The sequence below is a fragment of the Protopterus annectens genome, chromosome 1.part0 (assembly GCF_019279795.1).
Source record: "Protopterus annectens isolate FY-2018-M chromosome 1.part0, PAN1.0, whole genome shotgun sequence".
Taxonomy (NCBI): Eukaryota; Metazoa; Chordata; order Ceratodontiformes; family Protopteridae; genus Protopterus; species Protopterus annectens.
This window is the reverse complement of record NC_056725.1, coordinates 1025906933-1025931528: the sequence shown is the minus strand read 5'-3', so window position 1 is coordinate 1025931528 and position 24596 is coordinate 1025906933. Positions and strand designations below refer to the sequence as shown.

The 24596-nt window shown below is 39.5% G+C and overlaps 1 protein-coding gene and 1 long non-coding RNA gene across 2 annotated transcripts in view; one reads left to right on the top strand and one right to left on the bottom strand.

Annotated features, from left to right (window-relative positions):
* Positions 1-3775: 3775 nt before the first annotated feature.
* Positions 3776-21104, bottom strand: MYCN (MYCN proto-oncogene, bHLH transcription factor). The gene is made up of 3 exons (XM_044064815.1): positions 20780-21104; positions 18607-19221; positions 3776-5281 (listed from the first exon to the last, which is right to left on the bottom strand). Exons 2-3 carry the CDS (start codon positions 19202-19204, stop codon positions 4674-4676), a joined length of 1206 nt encoding a protein of 401 aa, XP_043920750.1. The 5' UTR covers positions 19205-19221; positions 20780-21104; the 3' UTR covers positions 3776-4673.
* Positions 19166-24596, top strand: part of LOC122796384 — a 253484-nt gene continuing 248053 nt past the window's right edge. The window contains exon 1 of the long non-coding RNA XR_006363968.1: positions 19166-19242. This is a non-coding gene — a long non-coding RNA (uncharacterized LOC122796384). The remainder of the gene's footprint in view (positions 19243-24596) is intronic.

Genomic DNA, 24596 nt, shown 5'->3' with positions numbered 1-24596 from the left:
TCTTCTAGGAAACCCTGCCGATAAGAGGGGCTATTGTTGTTTGGGATATGGAAAACTCTAAAGAGGATTCAACACAACAGAGATATAAGATTATATTAAAAAAAGATGGTTGATCCCACTTTGGGATTTTAGAAAGATTGAGGTTTTATGTTTCTTTTAATTCAGCAGTTAAAGAATGGAGTACATCTCAAAAAGGTGGCTTATAAATTAACAGAGATTATCAGATGCAATTCTTTTATTTGCCCCTCAAGTTACATAAAAATGCTGATAAGCATCCAGGCAGACCTATAGTTGCAAGTCGTGGTTCTTCAACTGAACTGTTAACATTTTTTCTTAATCCTCTACTTCATCTGGCAAGATTAAGAAATAAGTCCACTACCAAAATTTTACCCATTTTGACTGAAGAACAAAAAGATCAAGCTTCGTATATGTATACACTAAATACCCAAACATTACATACAAACATTTCTCATTGGGCCAATCTACTGGCATTGGACTGCAGGCTTGGTAAAGTCAATTCATATAGTCCCGGTTTCAATACTAACTGAACATATACTTACTAAAAATGTTTATTTTGACTCAGTTTTTCACAATTTAAAGGGACAGCTATGGGTACATCTTTAGCACCCATTTATGCGGACTTATTTATGGGCCATGTTGAACAACAATTGATTTAGGACTCTGACCACAATTTGTTTTTTGTATGCAATGGACATCTGGAGCAGTTACCAGATCACTGGCTGGAGTGAAACGATTTTGATGAGATCTGTATACCTATTGTAGACCCTAACGAAAATAAATGAGATTTACAATTTAGCCTCCATTACCACCAGTCACAAATTTCCTTTTTGGATGTTAATATACTTATGAAGTGATGGGATGATATGTACGACTTTGTACAGAAAGACGCTTTATAAAAATTTGCTTAGAAGCAACAAGTTATCATCATCCATTACTGACAATATACCTTTGTCACAGTTTTACAGGATCAAGAGAATTTATTCAGATAATGATAACTATCGACTGTTCTGCAGTTATAGATGCCAAATCTAAAGCAGATACCAAGAATAGATTTAAATCATAACAATACTCTTACTATACAAACTAAATCAGCCCATTACTTGGGATTAACTGCTACTACTTTTGGCTCCAATGCCAAGTTGTTTCAGTCTTTAATTCACAAACATTGGGACACTACTTTTGGATAGACAATTGGCAGACATTTTGCCTGATGTTTGCAAATTTGACAAACCCTTACCTGGGTATTTTAGCCACTATGAACAGATGAATTACAAGTTTTATGGGGGTCAACAAAAGACATTGTTTGGTACGGAGCACCAACATTTTACACCTCATTTTTTTTAGCATTTGAGTGATGTCCGCTTTAAAAGGGAAATAAATACCCTTTATAGGCATGTTATAAAACATTCAGGGGCACCTTTATTTCCACTAGAATTGAAAAAATATATGGCTATTGAATTATGGCCGCAGTCTATGTTTACAGGGCTTTGATGTTATTTACATAATGCTGATGTTTAATGTACTACATGCTTTCACATAACACGGAGGAATGCTCTTTTGCTGAAAAAAATTTGTTTGCAGCAATAAATTACAGTCTAAAGACTTTGTGTGAGTATTTAAGTGCTGGTAAAAACAGACCCCAGCAGAAACCCATGCAGATGTGGCCAGAGGAAAGATATGCAGACTCTGCAACAAAGACCCCCCAGCCAGGAAACATACCAGAGGAAACAAATGCTTGAAGCCCAATCTCTAACTCAAGACACAGAACAACAGCACTTAAAGTATGCATTTCTTGCATGGCACTGAGCTATTTACTCTTAGTGGAATAAGTACACTTTTGCTCAAGATCTGTGCTCAGTAAATTCACTCTTTATAAAGACTCAGTTTTCAAATAACTGCTAAGGAGACTGGAAAAACAGGTGGGTAAGCTAAAGATCCAGTAATGTCAAAAGCAACCCCCCCCCCCCCACTTGGAAAAAGCACACACTAAAGTTCTCCTTCAGAAAGGCACTCTGCAAACAAGTCTATTAATTACTAATGCAACTGTAGTAGTGGTATTATTCAACTGAACTCTGACACTCCATCTTTTCTCCTCCAATCAAATATCAATATACTGGATCTGGCATCTCTTTTCTCATCCAATCAAATATCAATATACTGGATTTGGCGTCTCACATACAAGTACTTCCAAAGCTCATTCATTTTCTGAAAAATTACTTTAGATGCATGAGGGAAAGTCGGACCCTCTCAAAGTACTCTGTCAGATCTAGGCAATGAAACAACATGAAGTCAATCCATCCCAGGAGGTTGTGTGGCTCACACATACACACTGTTCCTATGGGCATTCAGGAACTTTGGCAATTCATATATGGCATGCGTTTTGGGCAGTAAAAACAAAAACTAAGCACAGGGTGAAAACTAATACAGACAAAAGGGAGGACAAGCAGAGGTTACACAGAAGGCATCCCAACTAAGAAATGAACCAGAGAATGCAACATCAGGCAGGAATGCTAGCCAGTATGTCACTTTTCTGCCCACGTTTCCATGAAAAATTCCTATTTTGATAGAGTGCTTGCCCCTCGGTTATCTGACACACTTAAACTATTCTCCATTTCTGTATCATGGATGTTTGTTTCTTTCAGCTTTTCCCGGTTAGGGGTCGCCACAGCGGAACTCCGGTCCGCTAATGACTGGTAGTTGATTTTTACGTGCCAAGTTACCAGCCCTGACGCACAACCTTCAACGAAGGTAAGCCCATTCACACATGCCTCTATGCAGAAGACGCTCTAGCTGAGAATCGAACCAGACAGCGTCTTACTGTGAGGCGACAACGCTACTGCAGCACCACCACCTCGGGTATTGTATCATGGATATGGACAGGAATTCCACAACATTAGTTTATATCAAGGGTCTGTTAAATTACAGTATCTAACTATCTAAAAGTATCCACTGACACTTATATACTCAAAACTGTGAGCACAGTTCCCATTTGTCTGGCAGCAGAAATACTGCTGTTGTTCTGCTCTTTCTAGTTCATTTTTAAAGTGTGTTCACTTGCAAAATGTCTTCCTTCTATTTTGTAGAGGGCATTCAGTATTTAGCATAGCTACATGCACAGCTTTGCAAATTCACCGCTGTTTTACCGGCATGATCACTGCAGTCTAAAATTCTCTTTCCACTCAATTCATCTTTAAAGCTTTTATATAATCTAATTACAAAAAATATTTTTTTCAAATTTGTATATTTCACTTGGAGCTTCTCCCTTACCTCTAACTTACAGATTAAACAAATACACAACCAAATAAATTAAAAATACGTTTTATGTAAACAATGCAGGAGCTCCAAAAGCCTTCTATTCGATAGTGACTATGCCTTCTATTCAAAAAGCAGGCACACTGCAGCCATGACTTCAAAGAGGGATGCAGTGCAAGAGAATATCATGACAACACCTAGAGTAGTAATTCAGCCATCAAGGCCAGTCTGTAAACCAGAAGCATACAGTTTAATAAAAACATAACAGTGAAAGCTAGCCTGCAGATTCCTTGCATTCATTTATAGGGACTTATTTTTATTACTGTTGTTGGTCAAATGTGCATGCAAGGGACAGAGAAACAGTATTTTATTTCATTAATACAAGTCCGCTGCCTGCCAGAAAAGAGGCCCTGCCTAGTGAAATGTCTGCAAGGACGTGGAATGTGTCTACTGTCTGCTGATACATAACGGAGCCTCAGAAAGGAAAACCTGAAGCACGGAGTTTCTGTATGTTATTTATTTCCATAAACATGAGGTATTTCAAAAGTGCTATAAGACGCAGCACAAAATGTACATCATGGAAAAAACATAAAAAAGAACATTTCTGGTTTCCCAGTTCCATGGAGTGAACAAAGAACAAAACATGAACATTAACATGAAGAGCTAGACAGGGCAAAAGGTATATATAGTAACATTTCTGTACAAAAGAACGCCTTAGCCCAAAAAGTGATAAAGTATATATATCTACTCAAAACATTCACAACTCATTTTCATACGAAAATATAAGTATCAAATTTTGTTATGTATCAGTATCATACTAAAGTATACAGGCAGTGTAAGAATTAGTACAGTACATAACAGATTAAACAATACATTCGTATACAAAAACATGCTCCTCAAACAATGAGGCATTACAGTACTAAAAGTATAAATTCCAGTTGAAAACTGGCAGTTTGGGGCACAGGCCATATAAAACAAAACTTTAAAAAAAGGCTTGTATATAAATGGTATTTACATAAAAAAAACCTTCCTGTGGTACACAACCTTTAAAGTGTAAATGACCCAGAAAATAAGCTGTCAATGTACCACTGGGAAGGAAGTTGTCCATCTGAAACCAACCAGTGTGTCATCCAATTCACTATGTTCAAAACAGGAAAATAAAACAAATTCCCAAGAAGTTATCATCACCAGAAAAACACTTATGACATTCTGGCAGTGTAGTGTATAGTCAGCAAACTTTACTCTTCTGAAATCCTTAAAATGACACTTTGTCCAGTTCAAATGTAACTATGTTGTGGGCAAACCCAACATTCATAACGTCAAAAGCCATTAACATGTAATTAATGAAAACAAATGTGCAAAACAGGCAGTTAAAGTTTAAACCCAAAAAAACGTTCAAATCAGCAAGCAGCTGCTTGCTCTAATCTCTTCAGCAATTCCTGCTGCCGGGTCTCCAGTTTTTCTTTGTCCAACAACAACCTGTGTTCTTCTGCATGAAGGGAATGAACATATTCTGTGGCCTTTTTCAAGATGACCACTTTGGCTGCCTTCTCATTTTTAACTAGTTCAGGTACGTGGTCTCTTAATGTAAGAAAACTTGACCTTAGATCATTACGTCGCTGGCGTTCAAGGATATTATGATTTCGTCTGCGCTCACTGTCTTCTGAATCTGAGCTTCGAGGACTGGAGCTCTTGGACTTGGTCGTAATTACATTCTTCGCTGGACGGGCCATGTCACTCTTAGATTTCTTCGGAGGAGGCACATCCTTGCATTCTGTGTATGGGGAAGGGGCAGCATAGTTGTGCTGCTGATGAATTGGTGCACATCGCTTCATCAAAGACTCATTCTGATTGCCCTTAGCTGTAACCAAGCCAGCACTCTTTGTACGCATTGTGATAAGAAGTGTTGTCAATGGCCGAGTGGATGACAACCGCCTCTTTTCCACAGTCACTACATCAATTTCTTCCTCCTCCTCTTCTTCATCTTCCTCCTCTTCTTCCTCATCATCTGCAAAAGAAAGTACAACTTTGTAATTTTTGTATTGCCTCTATCAGTATGCAAACAACTATAATGGTAAAGCAAGGAAAAATCAGTTTTACTAAACAAAAATCTTGAAGTAACAGTTAGCCAGCATATTTATATTCTCACACAACTAAAGTAATCAACTCTGGCAGCTGGGCAAGTAGGAACAGATGTTGTTATGTACTTAACTATGACAATAGCAGCAAAACTAACGCTGCAGGCATTAGGCTTGGTAGACAACATTTTCTAAGTTATTATCTATCCTTCACTATCCCCTAGGTATTTCCAGATCTGTGGACATGCTGAAGAGCAAAAGGAGAAAAATAAAATAAAAATAAAACTCTAGACCAGTGATGGCGAACCTTTTGGGCTCAGTGTGTCAAAAATTTGAAAAATGCTTATTGTGACTCTGCTAGCGTGTCACCCCCCCCCAACAAAAGATAAATTAATATGTAAAGAATTATTTCAAGAAAATACTGTCCAATCATGTGCGCTGCTATGTATTATAAAAGTAAAAGAAAAATCAGTGACTTACAATAGGGAAAATGATATGCTCACTGTTAAGTGGGCTTAAAATTGCGCACCAAAAAATTACCCTACTTTTAATTGTAATTTTGAATTGAACTGAAAAAAATATGGAACACATTAATTGATAATCAAATCAAATGCAATCACTTTTTTGTTGCTGAGATTTAATAGGCAAGTGCAGGGTCACACAAGTCTTGTATTTTTGTCCAGTTTCTTTGGCAACTCTGGTATTGGTGAACACTTGTGTGTCAACCAAAATGTCATGGATTGTCACCTTTGACACACAGGTCATAGGTTCACCATCACTGCTATAAACCAGCTAGACCACTGGTATAGAAAGGAGAGAAGGTATGTATGTTATGGATATTGAAACAAACCTTTTCAGTTCTACCTTGTGGCAAATGCATACATTTTGTAGTGAAGAGGTCCAGCCTCTGTAACAGTAAGAGTAAATCCTCGTGGGTATACTCTATGGGAACATTCCCCAGTTAAACATTGCCCTCAGAAGAAGACCTGGACTTCACATCTAGCTTCGCTGAAGGAAGATCAGGCAAATGCTCTACATTTATCACCTAAACTTGTGGGCCTTAGCTGCAGAGATAGCAATTTTCCCATACTAAGTACGACAAAACTAGACAAACGCTTAGAAAGAGCAAAGCTCAGATACATGTTGTACAAGCATTATTCTGGACAGTGATACAAATAGTTGACCACATTTGCTGCCTTCCTCTATCATTTAAAAAAATATGAGTTACCAGGGTACAGCCATATAATGAAGCAGACATCCTACTTGATATGAATACTCAGGGAAGAAGAGGGGCAAATGAATGGCTTGGGTAAGATGCATCTCGATGGACACATTAGGCTTTGAGTGTCCCTGTGTGAAAGGCCAAATGTGGTGGGATAACAAACAGCACTAAACACAGAATGGGTTCTCAGACTTAAAGGTGAACGTCCTCCCCCATAGCTAGGGATGCCCCCCCAATCACTTACCTGGCACAAGTAGCACATTAGGACGTCTAAAACATAAGCATATGCATACATGGATAGCGAATTCTACACATAATCATGCAGATACTTGTTTAAAATCCAAGTGCTGCAACTAAAACTGTTAAGTTCAAACTGGAAGAATGCATATATTTACTGATTCTGGGACAGATGGCCTACTCTTGAGATACAGAGGTGAGGGGTGCAGATCCACTGTCAGCAGGTGTGGGGGATGAAGCACCACAGCAGAAAATGCTTTAACTGGGTAAACGCAACTTTCTGAATTCACACATTGTCAGAATCATACAAATGTTGGGACTTGTGCAATGCCGCTGCCACTAAAAAACAATGTATTTCATGACAGGTACTTCAACTCAACTGAGACTCTTTCGGCTTTTCCCGGTTAGGGGTCGCCACAGCGGAACTCCGGTCCGCTAATGATTGGCACTAGATTTTTACGTGCCGAGTTGCTGGCCCTGACACACAACCTTCAACGAAGGTACGACCATTCACGCATGTATCCACACAGAAGACGCTCTAGCTGAGAATCGAACAGGACAACATCTTACTGTGAGGCGACACCACTACCACAGCACCACCACCGCAGTTTCAACTCAACTGAGACTATTGGCTTGAAAGCGTGAAATCCATATCCAGACGAAGCTAGGGTTGCCATCTTTTAAAATGCCTGAAGTGGGACAGTTTTTGTAGAAATGTGAGATTTTCCATGACAAACCAAACCCACTGCCAGTGCAAAGGATAGTACTTTTTATTTGGGGGGGGGGTATTCTTATAGCAATTGAATTGCTTATGCTGTTTCATATAACATTTAAGTGCATCAGATATAAAAATGATTTTGTGCAACCATTAAAGAAAACTACAATTTCAGGACAGTCGCCATTTTTTAGTTTTTTTTTTCTCCATAGGACACAACTGCCCAAACAGGGACTGTCCTGCACAAACAGGGTCAGATGGTAACCAGAGTGGAAGCAGGAATAGCTAAGCTCTGAATCAAATTAGTCAGGACAATGATGCAATTACTGAAAGGAATGGAGCTGGAAAGTATGTAGTCCTCTATTCCCTGTCAACATGGAGAAGAAATTCCATTTGTCCTTGTACAGTTTTCATGCATTTCACCTTTAACATGCAATTATTTATACCACTCGAGTAGACAAGGAGCAATAAATGGCAAGTAGTGAAACAGAAGATGCGATGCTAAGAGTTTCAGGGAGTGAATGTCTGGGTGGCATTATTAGGTGAAGAATAGCTGAAAGTCAACTGATTGGTTTATCTTCATGGATACCCTGTCTTTATGGAAAAATTAGACTGAGGAGGGACACCCACAGCCAGCAAATTTTAAAGCTTACTGGTTGAGGTGACTAATCAATAAAAAAAAGATTTTTAACAGCTGAGGAAGCTAGTCCAAAGGAGAAAGACGAAATCTGAAAGGAGAACATTCCTGAGCATGCCTCTTTTAAAGGTTTTGTAAACTTAGTGAGGCAAGAGTCAAAGAGTTTGCACAGAGATGAAAATCTAATGTAGCTGTCAGACGTACTTTCACAAAAGAGAAAGTGTGACAATTTGAGATGAATATTCCACAATTAGAGGCTGTCATCTTGCAGTTGCTCAAGCAAAGAAGCGGGCCTAGTTGATGGCAGGCGTCTATGCAGAAGTAGGATCTGCACCACACTGTCCCTGCCCCTCAACGGAACTGGAGAAATCATGTGGTCAACTTCAGGGAGTGAATTTCCAAGAGTGGCTTGTCAAATGGGTGAGACAGTAGGACCCAGGTTGCTTCAGCAAGACAGACCTGTGCAAAAGCTGATGCTAAAGCAAAGGAAACCAGACTTGCTAGAACCAAAAACAAGGCTATTAGAATGAATTTGGCTTTACAATTTTGGCCATTAAGGAATTGGGCCTCATGAGAAACTGGGGGAAAAGTCATACACCAGCCCTGACGGCCACCTCTAGATGAACACATCCCTGGGGCATCCTCCCAAAAATGAACAAGAGAAAAGCTGGGCATCTGAAGTGGGATACGGATGCACACAGGTCAAAGCAATGCTTCTAACAGTGATGGAACATGTCTGTGTTGTCTGACAGGACCATGCAAAGGGCATCAAGAGACAGCAACTGAAACACTCCGCAAGACTCTTGGCTTGATGCTGTTATTCCCATACACCAGAAAAACTCCAGTAATACATCCATGGAAGCAATTAGACTGCATATTGTGAGAGCTGGTATGAAGGGGAGACTACCCTGGAACCTTTGAGTCACAACTTCACTTAGTGATCACCCTGGGGATTGTGGTAAGATAACACAGCAGTGTCTCAGGATGAAAATTACTTTCCTCTCTTTGGAAGCATAGGAAAGCAACCTTGACGTTCAGGTATCCACTTTGGAACACTCAAGAATGGACTGCACCATGTTCATCTGAAAGGACTTACATCATTCATGTAGACACTGGCCTTGGGTCTTTTTACTTTATGAGTTACTGTCTTTTTTCTAACTGGGAGGGACCTTTTTGGTGATTCTCTTAAGCAGATCGTGGGCCTCTAGTTTTGCTACAGTCCTTTGACTGGGTGGGACTTTAGGTTGCGGTGGGGAAGACACCGCATTTTGGAAAGGGATGGATCACCTTCTGGATACTTTGTTCATTATCTGACTGCCGTGTATGACGGACTCCCAGTACAAAAGGGTGGAGGGACAAATGATTTTCAAATGCTGCCAGTTGTCAACATCCTGCAGGCTGGCATCAAAGGGACAGTCACCTGCTGCATTAATGTTAGAGGAAGCAGCATCTAACAGGTTTGACAGAGAATGACATTTGAGCAGGAGTGCTGCATACGACAAGACCTAAGCCTCAACTTTAACAACTACTACCAGCCTTCTTCTTTCGGCTTATTCCCGGTTGGGGTCGCCACAGCGGATCATCTGTCCGCTCATGATTGGCAGTGGAGTTTTACAGTGTCGAGTTGCCAGCCCGGCACCCAACCTTCCACAGAAGGCGCACACACATGCACTCACGCCTAGGGCCAATTTTAGAGTGTCCAATCCACCTACTGCATGTATTTGGGATGTGGGAGGAAACCCACGCGACCACAGGGAGGACATGCAGACTCCGCACAGAAGGCACCCCAGCAGAGAATCGAACCGGAGAACCTCTTGCTGTGAGGCGGCAACACTAACCGCTGCACCACCGCGGCCGCCCAACAACTACTACCAGCCTATCATAGTTAATTTCTAGTGGGGCAGATAGGATTGTCAGTACTGGGAAACTTTAAAACATCAATGTGACCTCTGAGAAAATCAGAGCTGAGGCACCTCCATCTCCAACAGTACCAGCAGGATTGTCTTTTCTCAGCCCTCAAAAGGGACTCCTCAAACTTTAAATATTTGGCAGATGTCCATCACTCAAAATTGATACACTTTGAATTAAAACAACTGCTTAAATGGAGATTTCGACTCTATAACATGCACAATAAATTTCTACATATCTTCATCCACTTTACCTACAGCAGACTTGAGCATCTCATCCATTTTACCTACAGCAGGCTTGGGCATATCCATTTTACCTACCGCAGACTTGGGCACCCAAGTGGAAGGATGATGCAGCTTAGGAATTTTATGGGCGCTTTAATTTTTTTTTCAGGGGCATAGTGGACATATGCCAAAATAGAAGACTTTGGATCTTAAGATTTAGAGGACCTTGCTTCTTCCCATACCAAAAGCAACCAAACATTAGTAATCTTAATTGGTTCTTCTTCTGATTTTAAAATGTATTTATTTAATCTGCATCTGAATTTGTTTGAATAGAGCATTAATCAATGTGACCTTTTTTTCCATTCATTCCAGAAACACTATAAGGTTAAGAGATTTGCTCAAAGCTATAGAGTAGGTAAATAAATGTTCAACAGATACAGACGTTTTATGTAGTGTGCTCATCTCCAAACATCATCAATGGCTGTGCTTGTCTTGTGGGAGAATCTTATTCCCGAAAAGGAACATTTTGAGTGAGTGATCTAATTTTTTTTTTTTTTTTTTTAAGATGAGCAGAAGTCTACCAATAAACAAGGAAACAAAAGGGGTAAATGCCTTTTATTCTCTTATTCTTTTCTAAATTTGTGAAGATAGTGAAAGAATAGGACAGGCAGTCCCAATGGAGTAAGGTATAGGGAAAAAACACAAAAAAACTCTTGTACATTGAAAATCCACAGCTAGAACAAAATCAGAATACTACTACCAAGACAAATAACAGAAAATCTACTCACTAGCTTTTAATTTTTAGTCCAAGGTTTGACAACTGCAGCCATTGTCATTTATATCATCAAAGCTGAGTAAAGCAAGACAGCTGGACATGAATTGCATTATAGGATATTGGGAGGGAATACAGTAGTGTGGGGACAAGCTATATGCCAACCTGTCTTGAAGTTACTGAAGACAGACATCCTCTTACCAGATTCTGGCGTTAAGTCTCAATAATTTTAAAACATTTGGCAGAAAACTCAATAATTGAGTGTACAGTACATGAAAAAGGGAAAAGGGCAACAAACTGGCGCATTCCTACATATTGCTTCGCTCTTTACCTATGGAAAGAAACTGTAGAGACCAGAGCTATGACTCCACCTAGTCTGGAGAACAGAGGAGTGTAAGCAGACGTTGTCCAGCCGGTCCTAGTGCTTGCAATTTCAAGCTCTAATTTTTTTTTTACTGTAGCCAGATTATCAGTGCAAGACATCTTGGTGTTGACAGCTTTGAAATATTTGCATTGGCAACCCCCTTACTGATATAGTTAATGCAATAAAAATTATATGAAAAGTGGCTAGAAAATAAGCAGAAAAGTGCTTGTAACTGGGGTTATTAATGCCAGTATGACAAATTTTGTAGCACATTTAATACTTACATTTTCCTCACATGCAAATTTTCTTACAATTTAAATTTACCTCTGTAGCCACCCTTGTCAAGTGCGAGTACAAGAACTGCAAAGCAGAAACTACTTCTGGATATGTCTGGCACTGAATGATGATTTTACTGTTGACCCTACCAAAGGTTCTACTCAGCAGCCAAGAACACAAAGGCTGGGGAGAAGTGTTTCCTCTCCAGACAAGCTGCCGATGTTCAGACGTGCAGCACAGCTTTTACAAGAAGAGATGTGTGATAGCTTTCTGCAGCAGGGAGACAGACTTTACAGCACGAGACAGATTCAATTGACAACTACAGATTCCATACTCTGGTTTCATTTTTAACTTTTCCTGAATTTGGCCTAAGTACACTAGGGCATGGACTGGTTAATACAAAAACCTACAAGCTTTATGATACAGAGATTTGGATAAAAACAGTACCCCTTTACAAGGATAGTAAGACAGTAGCTTCAGCTCTACAGTTACTTTATACAGGTCTCAGACAGCACTCTCTGTAAAAGAGTTAAAATAAAGGCCAAAAGAAATCTGATCTGCCATATAAATTTCCTGTATGTTTCTTGTAGCTACAAGAAATAATTCTGTAGACTTCAATTGGTTAGCTAGTTGTCATTAAGGATGTGTTGAAGAGATAGCCAAAAAACATCACTAATGTGAAAAGTGAGTGAAACAGACAGAGCACAAGAGAAACAGAGACACAGACAGACGGACATAAACCATAATGGCTCCAAGAGTCTCTCCTGGCCTACAAGTTAACTTTCTGGGTTTTACTGCCACTTAACTGCTGCCAACTATAACACTGCTTGTAAACATAATTCACAGATCACATACAACCAAGCTATACAACTCAAGATTTGAAAATGAAAACAAAAACTGGCCAATTTACTCTACACACAACCATACTGGATTGCACATATGCCAATAGACATAACAAAATTTCACATACACAGAATAAACTTGGATTACATCTGTAAGCATAAAATAATGCACTGAAATCTACATTTCACAATACATTGTATATCCGCAGAGCCACGCTATATGGTATCTAATAATATTATTATTATTATTATTATTATTAACAATCAAATCCAAGTACTTCACTGTTTGGGACTAGAGAAGGAAATGCTCTAGCAACAGATAAAGATACGCGTTTTCAAAGAGTATTAAAACAATTGCTTTCTGCATATTATAGACAGACATCAGGGCTTTCAAAGGCTTCATTTGCTTCTTGCTTTTAATATACATTGAAGACAAAATTGTCTCTTCAGTTGCATCCATCATTATAGCTACCTCTGGTTCTGTAAATAAAACCACTTAATCATGCCTCTGTGACCAGGATGCAAAACATCTGCCAGAATCATTACTGTTTTATGCACAAATCAGGATTAAAATGCACCCGATTTTGGGGGAACAAACAATCCATCTCGCTGCATTTCTTAATGGTATCTTTCTCTCACTTAGGAGCAGATATTTTCATTCTTGAAAAAATGCAAACATAAATAGTTTAGCCACGTTTAAACAATCTCCAAAGTTTTTTCTAAGTAGTAGTACTGCTTAATAAATACAAATATGTTATCTCTAATAAAACCACTTAAGCAACAAGAAAGTTAAAATATATTGCTGCATGTGAAATAATGCAGTGGTACCTATTGAATTAATCAGCAGGCGAATCAAAAAAGCTAACATCTGCAAGAAAAGTATAAAACTGTGCTGTGGTGAAAGATGTGCATTTTTACTTAATAAATCGAATAGTAGCAGTACTACTGCAATCTGAGAAAAGTAAAGAAAATATGAAGTAACATTAAGACCTAAGGTACTACTGCAATCTGAGAAAAGTAAAGAAAATATGAAGTAACATTAAGACCTAAGGTTTCAGAAACATATGTATTCTGATTAAAAATTAAAACTGAGTGATGCCAACAAAGCCACTTGTGACACCTTAAAAGTGACCATGGGATTGTAAGCTAAACCTAAATGACTTTTGCAAAGAATGGATGGATGGAAGAAAGCAGCCATTAAGTCAAACCCATTCATATACAATGATTGATGTAGTGGTTCCTAGAATCAGAGAATGTTGCTATCAATTCAGTCACCACTTCCCACGACTGATAGTATTACTCAAGTCTGTGACAGATGCTGACCTTCCACTGGGGGATCTCTGCCAATAATTAAACTAAAAATTATCACGGCCAGTCTTAGCCCAAGGAAAGAGGCGCACACACACACACACACACACACACACACACACACACACACACACACACACACACAATAATGGAAATCATGGTTTATCTACTACCTCGATTCAGAACAGCAATTCTGTTAGCCAAACAGTTCAAGTAACACCCTTCAGACAGAACTAAATCATGATGGTACTACTGGACATGACTAGCACAAGCTTCCAGACAGCAGAGGAAAACACAACAACATTAAGATTAAACTACAAAATCTGTAAACATCCTTCTGTCACTTGGCCGAAATAAAAACATAGTATTTTATTCTGGAAAATCTAAAATAAAAGAACTTACTCAATGACATATTTGAACAATTGTGAGGCAACAGATTACCAACAGAAAAGAAGTTTACCTTCAAACTGTGCTAGTAAAACGAGAAATGACATTTGCTTTAATTAAATACACATTTTCTTAATCACTTTAACAGTGACCTTACAAGACAAAAATCAGTTTCCTTCTAGTGATTTAAAATTATCTGGGTGCAAGCACTATTACCATCATAACTAGCCAGTGCAATAAAATACGTTTTCCTGAAATTTTCAAAAAGTGTGGCAATAGTACTGCCATTCTGCTGACCTGATGATATGCCTAGAAAAAAAAGTAAATTTCCTATTCATGTCCTTCAGATTAAGGCTGCTGATGACCAAGATAATCTAACCACCCAAAAATATGGTGGCTCCAAATTGCCTAAGATGACTTTGACAGACACACACACACACACACACACACACACACACACATTGCAATTTCAAGGCTAGGTCTATCCATCCACACGCCTTACAACTGTTGCCCCGATAATGGAAAAGTGCCCTCATATCTATATAGTGCGTGTAATTATATCTACATGTGTGCGCTTGTAAAATACATACACACAACGTGTGCATGCACGAGTTCTCATTTTTATGCTTGAGGACCCTAACTGTGATCCTCAAAACTGCAATAATGTACAGACAGTTTCCTGACATTTTTCTTTGTCATCAAATTCTGTCTTGTCTACCCAAGTAGCTGAATTCCAGGTTATGAAACTGGGAATCCGAAAGAGCTATGTAGGCAAAAAAAGGCAGTGGAATGTTCACTTTATGCATTCCATGGCTAACCTGTCAGGCAATCTCCCCTAGCATTTTGAAAAATCCTCTCCTTAGACATAGGTTTTTCCTCCTGGCTCTAGTTTTTCCTCCTGGCTCTAGACTTTTATGGGGCGATGACTGAATTAGTAAGCTCCAATAAGGACTTTCCTCCCTGGAGGGCTGGAAAGGGAGGGCCATAGGACCAACATAAGGAAAAGAATATGGCAGGATCACATCACTCCCATTAACAGATTTGACCAGTCAACTAGGAACATAAGCAGCAGTCCCAACAGCAAAGGAGTGTGAAGACTCCGCACACACAAGCAAAATGTCTCACACACACACACACACACACACACACTGCAGTGCACTTCTGGAAGTACACAAAATGTGTATTTTTATGAGTGTTTACCTTTTCTTTTGCTAAACGGAACGAGAAAGTGGAATAAACCAAATCGCCTCTTTTAGACCTGAGGGCACAAAGCAAAATAACCAAACAGAAGACACATGTAAAAATGCAAAAATGGCATAACCTGCCATTAAGTCATTAAAAAGATAACTATAAAAAAAGGAATCAAATTACACAGAAATAAATGGAATTTGTGGGAACAATACATGCAAAATAATGTTCAGAAGGAAAGGAGGAGCGAGGTTTAAGGGAAGGCAGGAATTGAGCAATTTATGTAATGTATGACTATATATGGGTCGTTATAATGTACGTAATTGAAAAAAATGTTAATATGGTTCATTTTCTTTTCTAATAATGTATTTTGCCTATGTTTTAAGTGATTAAGGGGTTTAAACAATAAAAAAGTATATACAAAGTCAACCCACAAAACTCCGTTTATAAGAAAACCAACAAAATTGCACAAAAACAAACTAGAGAGTCAATAAATAACATCCAACATCATACCATTACTTTAGCATAAACTGATACAACAGCAATCACATAAAGAGAGTAAATGACATCCAACATCATAGCACAGCTTTGACAAAAGGACATAAATGCAATCAACAGTTTAATTAACCGATTACCTTAACATGTTTTGTTGATTCCAGCTACAGCTACAGGCATGTCTATATGAGCTGTTAGATGAGGAGAATACATGGACCTACCCACAAAAGGATGATGTTTTCAGATTTTTTTTTAACTGAACACCAATTTACAGACTGCTGCCACCCCCCCCACACACACACACACACACACACACACACACACACACACACACAGAGTCCACACCCCTCCCGTTTGATATACACCATCTGGAATTTGTTTACAACATATAAGGCACATTTAGGAGTGCATTGAGAATGGATGGATGGAGGTCATAGGCTGGAAAATGGTATACAACTGCTTAAATGCAGCTTTACCCCCTGCTTTGTTTTAAGGTTTAGGTCACACAAATATGCAATTATACAAAGAAGCACATGTGTGATGTACACAAAGCCTTGGCTATGCAACTGTACAAAGAAGCACATGTATGATGTACACAAAGCTTTATATATGAAATTGTGAGAGATAGTATCCTTGGATTGAGCAAAAATTTGCATGCTATGTTTTGCAAGACGTGCCTAAATAGCACCCATGTCTACATGGCATCTCTCAAACAGTAACATTCCTGCTTGAACATGCACCACTGGAATAAAAAAGTCTGCAAGTGGATATATATCTGAATGCAACTGTTGTTATGGGAGGGTCATGTACCCTCATGCCATCCATACCCTGTGCTACTTATCACTTCCAAGGTCACCATTATTTGGAGGAAAAAATGCTTACTTTTGCACATGCCAATTAAATATCTGCCTTCCTCTGGCAAATAAGGAGATGGCTATCATTTCTGAAACGAAGTGTTTAAAAGCCTGTGTGACTCAAGCACTTCAATTTCTGTTTAAAATGCTAAAAGCATTATTCCAAAATATTAACCACATTATTAAATACAATGCAGTATTCTAGTCTTTCTAGACTCACCACGCAAAGAAACCATTTCATACAAAAAAAAATCAAACCAAAGCTATTTTTATACAATTTCCTCATTTTCTAAGCACAAATTTGGGAAATACTGAAGAATACCACATCTTCAAAAGAATCACTACGGACGTTGGGTGGTCCAGCACTCCCCACCACCACAAACCTTTCCTCTTAGGACATTAATACGTGTATATTATTTTGCACCTTTCTAAACAGTTGCTATTGACTGCTGCTCCAGTCTTTTGTTTACCATGTTCAGACGATGTGCCCAGTCAGCAGCACCAAAATAAATTGCTAATGTCAATGCAAAATAAACTAACAAAAGTGCGTCTAGATATTACACACCTACACACACAGCTAGGGTAACACGGGTTATTAAGCAAAGTAAGCAATAACAGTATGTGATAATTAACATAAACGTTAAAACCGTTGCAAGTCCACAGTTCTCTGAATGCACAAAATACAGCCCTTTAGCACAGTCTCTTGTACCGATCTCTGCACAAATGTGCAAACATTACATACTGCCATCTTCTGGTCTTATCTACACCAAAAGAAACATAGCCAACAATTCAATGCAATCTGCATTTCTTATATGGATATCACACACACACACACACACGAGTATCTTATATACATCTAGAGTATTTTTACATGATAAACACGTATATATTTATAAATATGTTGCAAACGGCCATGATACATCTCCACAACAGCATTACCACTTTAAATGTTAACTAATGCCTAATACGACAATCACCACGAAGAAAGGCTGACCAGAGAAAAATGAATATTAATTACTACTCCAGTGCGGACTTCCCCTTTTTGCAACCGCCTTACAAATCTGACTTGACAAAATGTGCTGCTGTAGGACCCTTGCTTTACAGAAAGCATCACTACAAAATAAATATTCTTGCTTGAACTACACAATTATGAAAAAAATGTTCTTGGAAGCAAGTCATTTTCCCTAGCTGTTAAAATTATTTATTTCAGGGCTTGTGCCTATGTATATAGTGGCCAAAGTTCCTTTTGTAACAGGTTAATACCACCTCACACCCCTAAACAATGGTGTTTCATTACCGAGAGCCCTCTCATTCATGCGTGCGTCTTATCTAATACGGCTTACTACCACCCAAGAAGCACTGAAAAAACGTACCTTAGTTAGTTATACACCTTCCCCACGAAAAAAGATGCAACCTGGCACTTGCACAACATTGCCGACTATAATGTATTACTGGGACAGTACCTAGAGTTTCACAATCAGAACAATACACAATTCTGTAGCATCAGAACAAAACAAGCATGTTTTATTCAGCATTTTGATAATGGCTCGAAAACGCAAGTACCTGCCCTACAAAATGAACCTGTATATTGCAGAACTGAAACATCTTTAAGATACCATATACTGCGTATATGTTAGGCTTGTGTGTGCCACAACTGAACACTTAAGACAATGCCACTCAGTTGTACAAAACTGAATTATTCTATTCTTGTGGTACAAATTCTTCCTGAAAAGGGTGCAATATGACCCGGCCATTCGGTTAACTGTGCGTCTACTTGTATATAAAAACATGAATACGGTGATATTAAAAAAAAAACGTTTCATTACCTGAGTCGCTAGTACTCTCGTCTCCTGATGACTGGGTTCCACTGGTATCCTCCCGGCTGGCATTCTCCCTCTCCTGGACAACATAAGTGAACACAGCAGCGGGGTCCACACACTCGGACACGGAGCTGCTGAGCTCTGGCTCCGCTTTGACAGCGCCGGTGCTAACCACAGAAGTTGTGTTCATTATGCCCGTACCCGGCACTGAGGCCACCGTACGACTGAGTTTCTCGCTCACTGCCCGCTCTAACTTCTCTCGTGCCGAGAAGCCGCTCCACATACAGTCTCGGAGGATCATAGAGTTCAGATTGTCGGTTCGGCTTACTCCCCACGCTTCGTAGGTCGGGCTCCACAGCTCGTCATCCGGGAGGAGCAGCTCAGAAGCCCAGTCGCGCGGCAGTGATTCCTCCAGCTCGCCGCCGCTCCCAGCTCGGCTGGGTGACAAGGGCGGCGTAGGCAGCAGCTCGAATTTTTTCCAGATATCCTCACCAGGAGGAGCCGCAGAAGGTGCATAGCAATAGAAATCATCCTCGTCTGGGAAGAAGCATGGCTGTAACGAGTCGAAGTCTACGTCCAGAAACTTGCCCACCACTCCAGGCATCTTGTAAAGCAAATGAGCTGAATAGAAATGGGATAAAAGTAAGTTTAGGGCAAACCTCTCAAAATCAAGCTTCTAAATTCTAATCAAAGTAGAAATCTTGACCAAAGGTTACATTTAACCTTACGAATATCCACATAAAGGTATTTATTGCAGTTTCTAACTAGTTGTTAATGCTGTACGCTGTACACGCACAAAAAAAAAACTATTTATTGGTTAAACTGGTAATGATATCAGTTTAACAAGCATCTCAATGTAATGCGAATGAATCATACAATTCAAAGACATACCTCTCAACCTGCAAGTGCAAAAAAGCTATATATAATGGGTGGCCAAATGCCCAAATAAATAGACATTGCTCATATAAACCCAGAAAGTTGATGGAACAACATATTTTGATTTAACATGAACTTTCTGGAGTACGTAGTCTGAAACTCAAACATATGTCATTATTTATTTTTTTTACTTCAACTCTCCATTTGGCAGTGACATGCAAAAAAACCTATATTTTATTAAGAACATACCAAAAGTCTGAAGGCAAAATGTGGACATTCTTCGAAAATCTAGACAGTTGAGAGGTATGTAAAATGCCTCAGAAAGTTGCGTTGTCCCGTTACAGAATATTAAAAATTACAACAAAACAATGCCTGCTACCGTTACACAAAATCCATACCAAAATACTAAGAACAAATCCGAATATCCCACCGCTTAATTACTGCTGCCAGTGTTTTACATTGTCCTTTTTTGATTGTTTTAAAACATGTCCTTGACAACTGTGGATGGGGGGGGGGGGGGGGGCATTACTATACATCCACAGTTGCATCAGATTCAACAATCCCGAGGTGTTAGTGGAGGTCAGGATGAGCAACAGGACTTGTACAATTGAAGCTCACCCAGTTCCAGCTTCCCCACTAGTAGCTACGATATACAAAAGCCACCAGTAACGAATAAATAATAACTAAACGCAAAACACAAAATAAATCAACTTTGGTATATAAACCTGACATTAAAAAAATACTTAAAACAGATAATCAGAAATGCATGAGAAGCATACAATGCTACGGTCCAACAATTCACCTCCTGGCAGTGGCATTCAATTTACTGATTGATGTGAATGTTAGAAACACGGTTCTGGCAATGGCTTTGAATTTGAAAAAAAAATGTACTTAAACCGGCTGTCAGACTGCGGACAACTGGTGTTTCCTAGAGTGCAGAACTTGGACTATCTCCCCCCGGGAGATAACGGCTGCTGGGATAGTTCACTGTTCATGACGGGAGGACTACTGTATGCTAAAAACTTAGACATAAGTCAGTTTTCACTAACTAGATTTGACTTTGTCTGTTCATAAACATGCTGCACCAAGAAAATCAATATTGCTTTATTTTGTAGACACAAATGCACACCCGCGCCCCCTCTACATAACAATACCGCACGGACAGCATCATTATCGCAAAGCTGAGATGTCAGAAGACAAAATTCTGCAGAGCCAACAGCTGCCTATAAATTAGCTTGACTTAACTACGCCTGTGGGCTTTGATGCTGCAGTACGTTGGTACAATGAGTTTTCTTCTGCTTACCTTGCAGATCTAGTACCCAAACAGTCTGTGACGCTGCTTCACTTGGCTGTTGTCTCCAGCTGAAATAATCCCAACAGTCTGCTAGGAGTGCCTTAGTCCCCAGTGGGTGCACGACTGTTTGTAGACAGAACTATTCCTCAGAGCTTGGTGTTGTTGATTATGCCTAAGTAAATATACCACTCATAGAAAAAAGATCAAATAACCCAGCCCACCGATTGCCATAAATATTTGGAGGAGTGTCTTGGGCATTTCGCGCCAAAAGATTCCTAGACTGTCATATCTGGAGAACGTTCTTCTGCAGACTGGAGATATACCAGTTGAAATAGATTTTTAGATGGGGCGAGGGGTTGGCTTCTCGAGAAGGAGGAGGGCTCAATCGATATGGAGGCAGGCCAATTGAGAATACCCTATATGGTGGTACTTTGCATATAGGGGAGTGGGCAATTTGGCAGCGCTCAGTTTCACACACAAGTCTAAAGACGGATATCGCCCCTGTGGTTTCTTTCAAAGAATGCACACATTTGGTTGGACAGTAAGCTGCATTTATTACAACCAGTGACTGAGCAATTCTGCGAGCAGTCATTGCAAAAAATGTAACTACATATTCTGCAATATCGTGCAACAGCTGCAGCGTATGCATCCAATTTGTTCAGTTTTTCATACTCGGGGTGGTCTGTATGCAATGCAATAAGCGCCCTCATCTGGGGATTGAGGTGATTGCGGGTTTAGCAGAAGGGAGTAAGTGCAAGGAGCTGTTACAATTCAACAAATATGATGAGTGCAATTTGTTTACACCCATCGGCTTGTGGTGTTATCAGATTCACCTACGATCTTACGTGTTTTTAGTGGGTTAGAATTAAATCACATCGACGTCAGCAGTGCCAACTCCACTGAGAGGAAAGAAATGCATTATTGCAGCCTCAGCTAAAAAAAAAATCTAAATATGCAAATATTTAAGAGCTGGACAAGGTAGGAATCAAAACAAAGCGGAGACGTTTTGCATTGAACACCCCGATATTATAAGCACTAAGTAAAGTGGCAGAGTGAAGAGGATGGGATTATAGGTATTGCACGTCATGAGACTTTTGAGCAGTTTATTTGTTCGTCAGCCTTTTGCCTGAAGGGTCAGGGCAGCATCTGCAAATAGGGATAGTCGAGGGGTATTGCTCAAATGCGGTTACTAATTATCAGTAATTTGCTAAACCATGATAACCAGTATGTTGAAAGATGAGTACTGCATTTAATGCCATATGTCACAGTGGATGTAAGCCTAATTTAACTGCATGCTTTATCGCCAATAGGCTGTTCAGAGGCGGTGCAATACAGATTATTTAATATGTTTGTGTATGTTTGAGTCTTATAGCGATATCTTCCACAGTGAATGGCGCATCCTGTACCAGGGTGAATTTGCTGTTTTTATTTTATGTATTTATATTTTTGTGACAGTTATTTATTTATTACTTTTCTTCAACGTTTCTTTAAAATACGAGTTTTTAAGTATCCGCAGTGCATTCACTGAGATAATTAGGTAATGTGAGTATTTTAGTAATATGCAAGTCAGTGTTGAGAAGCAAAGCAGCAGTCGATGAGCCAAAACTAGTGAAAGCATTTAAGACAAATCCAGAAATAATCAAGGACTCTTTTAAAATATTAGTATATTTTAATTCGAGACATTGAAGGAACAACAGCATGCGTATTACTATTTATTGAAGTAAAAGAAGTCTCTAACTCCAGTTATTTATTAACTGCAATTTACCACCTTTTCTCAAAGTTACAAGTTTTAGGAGGGATTAAGAGAGACAGAGCTAAAACTTGAGTGAAAACCGAGGACAGCTGAGGGTGCGTTTCCTAGTAACATTAAATTACTTGCTGGACTTTCAACAGCACGCGGAGGTAGGTGGAGAGAAGCTACACGTGGCTGAGGTAGAATAAGTGATTTCAAAGTAAAGTATGTTTTTTCATTGGACGGTCCTTATATACCGCCCACTTTTTGTTATGGTAAGTAATCTAGTTTTCCTGGACATAGCCAGGACTAATTTCAAACAATTCAGCCTCCAGCCAAATGCTGCTGTCCACTCAGAATTAGAAGCAGGACTGTAATGGTGATTGGCTGCATATCAGTCCTACTTCAGGGTCAGTAGCTATAAGACAAATTATCTAGCAAAATCTCCTAAATTCTTTTCTGCTGGGGTTCTAAGTGGAACTTTTTTGTAGAAACCTGAGATTTTGCTGGACAAACCATACCTGCAGTTTGTGCAAAAGACTAAACTTCAACTTTTTGCCAGAATAAAAGTTTATTCTTGTAACATTTGATTTGCTTAAGCAGTTTCAGATAATTCAGACGTTTTGGATACAAAATACACAGGACACAATTGTTCATAAAGGGACTGCCATGCGCAAAGTGGGACAAGTGGTATCCCTTGTCATATGATTTTAAAAATGAACTGTGCTAATGGAAGGGGAAAAGCCACCCAGCCCCACCCCTACAGCCTGCTGAACTTATAACACTTCTCACCTGTAGTGTTTTCCAGCTATGACTTAAACTAGGTAGGGATTGCAGTGCAAGTAGATGCGAAAGGGCAGTTATGACGCCGTGCAAAAATAATTACTTCATTGCCAGTTGTAATTGCAAAGACCAGCTTATATAACTGCCATTTAGTAAACAAATACACATGTATGAGAATAGCTAGAGTGATATATTTCTGCATGCAGTGTTAGGCACCTTTTGAGTGTCATGATGCCGATACTGCTTTGCCAGTAACCACCTTAAGGCGTTGACTTGTTTTCTCAAGGTGGGGTGGGGGGCAAATCATCCCATGGCTGAATTTAAGAACACCAAATTGTACAGGTCCTTTTTTGTGTCGCTCTGTTTAACTTGGAGGAGGGGATTTGTTCCGTAGAAAAGGTAGACACTGCGTGATAACTTTTTCCTTGCAACATGTCTTATTAATTTGTTGCAGCAGATTTTGATTTCTGCCCTAATGTTAGCTGGACTGTTTGATTTATTGAGATATAAGAATTAATGGATAAGCAAAGGAACATCCCAAAGGGAGGAGATGTACACACTGCTGGTGTAATCAGTCATCATCTTCTTTCGGCTGTTCCCATTAGGGGTTGCCCACAGCGGATCACCTGTTTCCATTTCTTCCTGTCCTCTGCATCTTGCTCTCACACCAACCACCTGCATGTCCTCTTTTACCACATCCATAAACCTTATCTTAGGTCTTCCTCTTTTCCTGTTACCTGGTAGCTTCATCCTTAGCATCTTTTTCCCAATATACTCAGCATCCCTCCTCAGTACATGTCCAAACCAATGCACTCTTGCCTTTCTGGCTTTGTCTCCAAACTTTCCAACCTGGGGTGACCCACTAATATACTTATTCCTAATCCTGTCCAACCTCATCACACCCAGTACAAATCTTAACATCTTTAACTCTGCCACATCCAGCTCAAACTCCTGCCTTTTTGTCAGTGCCACTGTCTCCAACCCATATAACATAGCTGGTCTCACTACCCTCTTGTAGACCTTCCCTTTCACTCTTACAGGTACTTGTCTGTCACAAATCGCTCCTGACACTCTTTTCCACACACTCCATCCTGCCTGTACTCTCTTCTTCACCTCTCTTCCACACTCACCGTTACTCTGAACTATTGACCCCAAGTATTTAAACTCATCCACCTTTGCCACCTCTACTCCTTGCATCCTCACCATTCCTCTATCCTCCCTCTCATTCAGACACATATATTCTGTCTTAGTCCTGCTGACCTTCATTCCTCTTCTCTCTAGATCATATCTCCATCTCTCTAGGGTCTCCTT

What these genes read in the sequence shown, in the direction of transcription:
- MYCN (XM_044064815.1), bottom strand. Translation starts at nt 19,204, where the DNA reads ATGCCTGGAGTGGTGGGCAAGTTTCTGGACGTAGACTTCGACTCGTTA. An exon ending in CGAGAGTACTAGCGACTCAG is followed by an intron (nt 5,282 to 18,606) that starts GTAATGAAACGT and finishes TTTCTTTTGCAG; the next exon opens with ATGATGAGGAAGAAGAGGAG.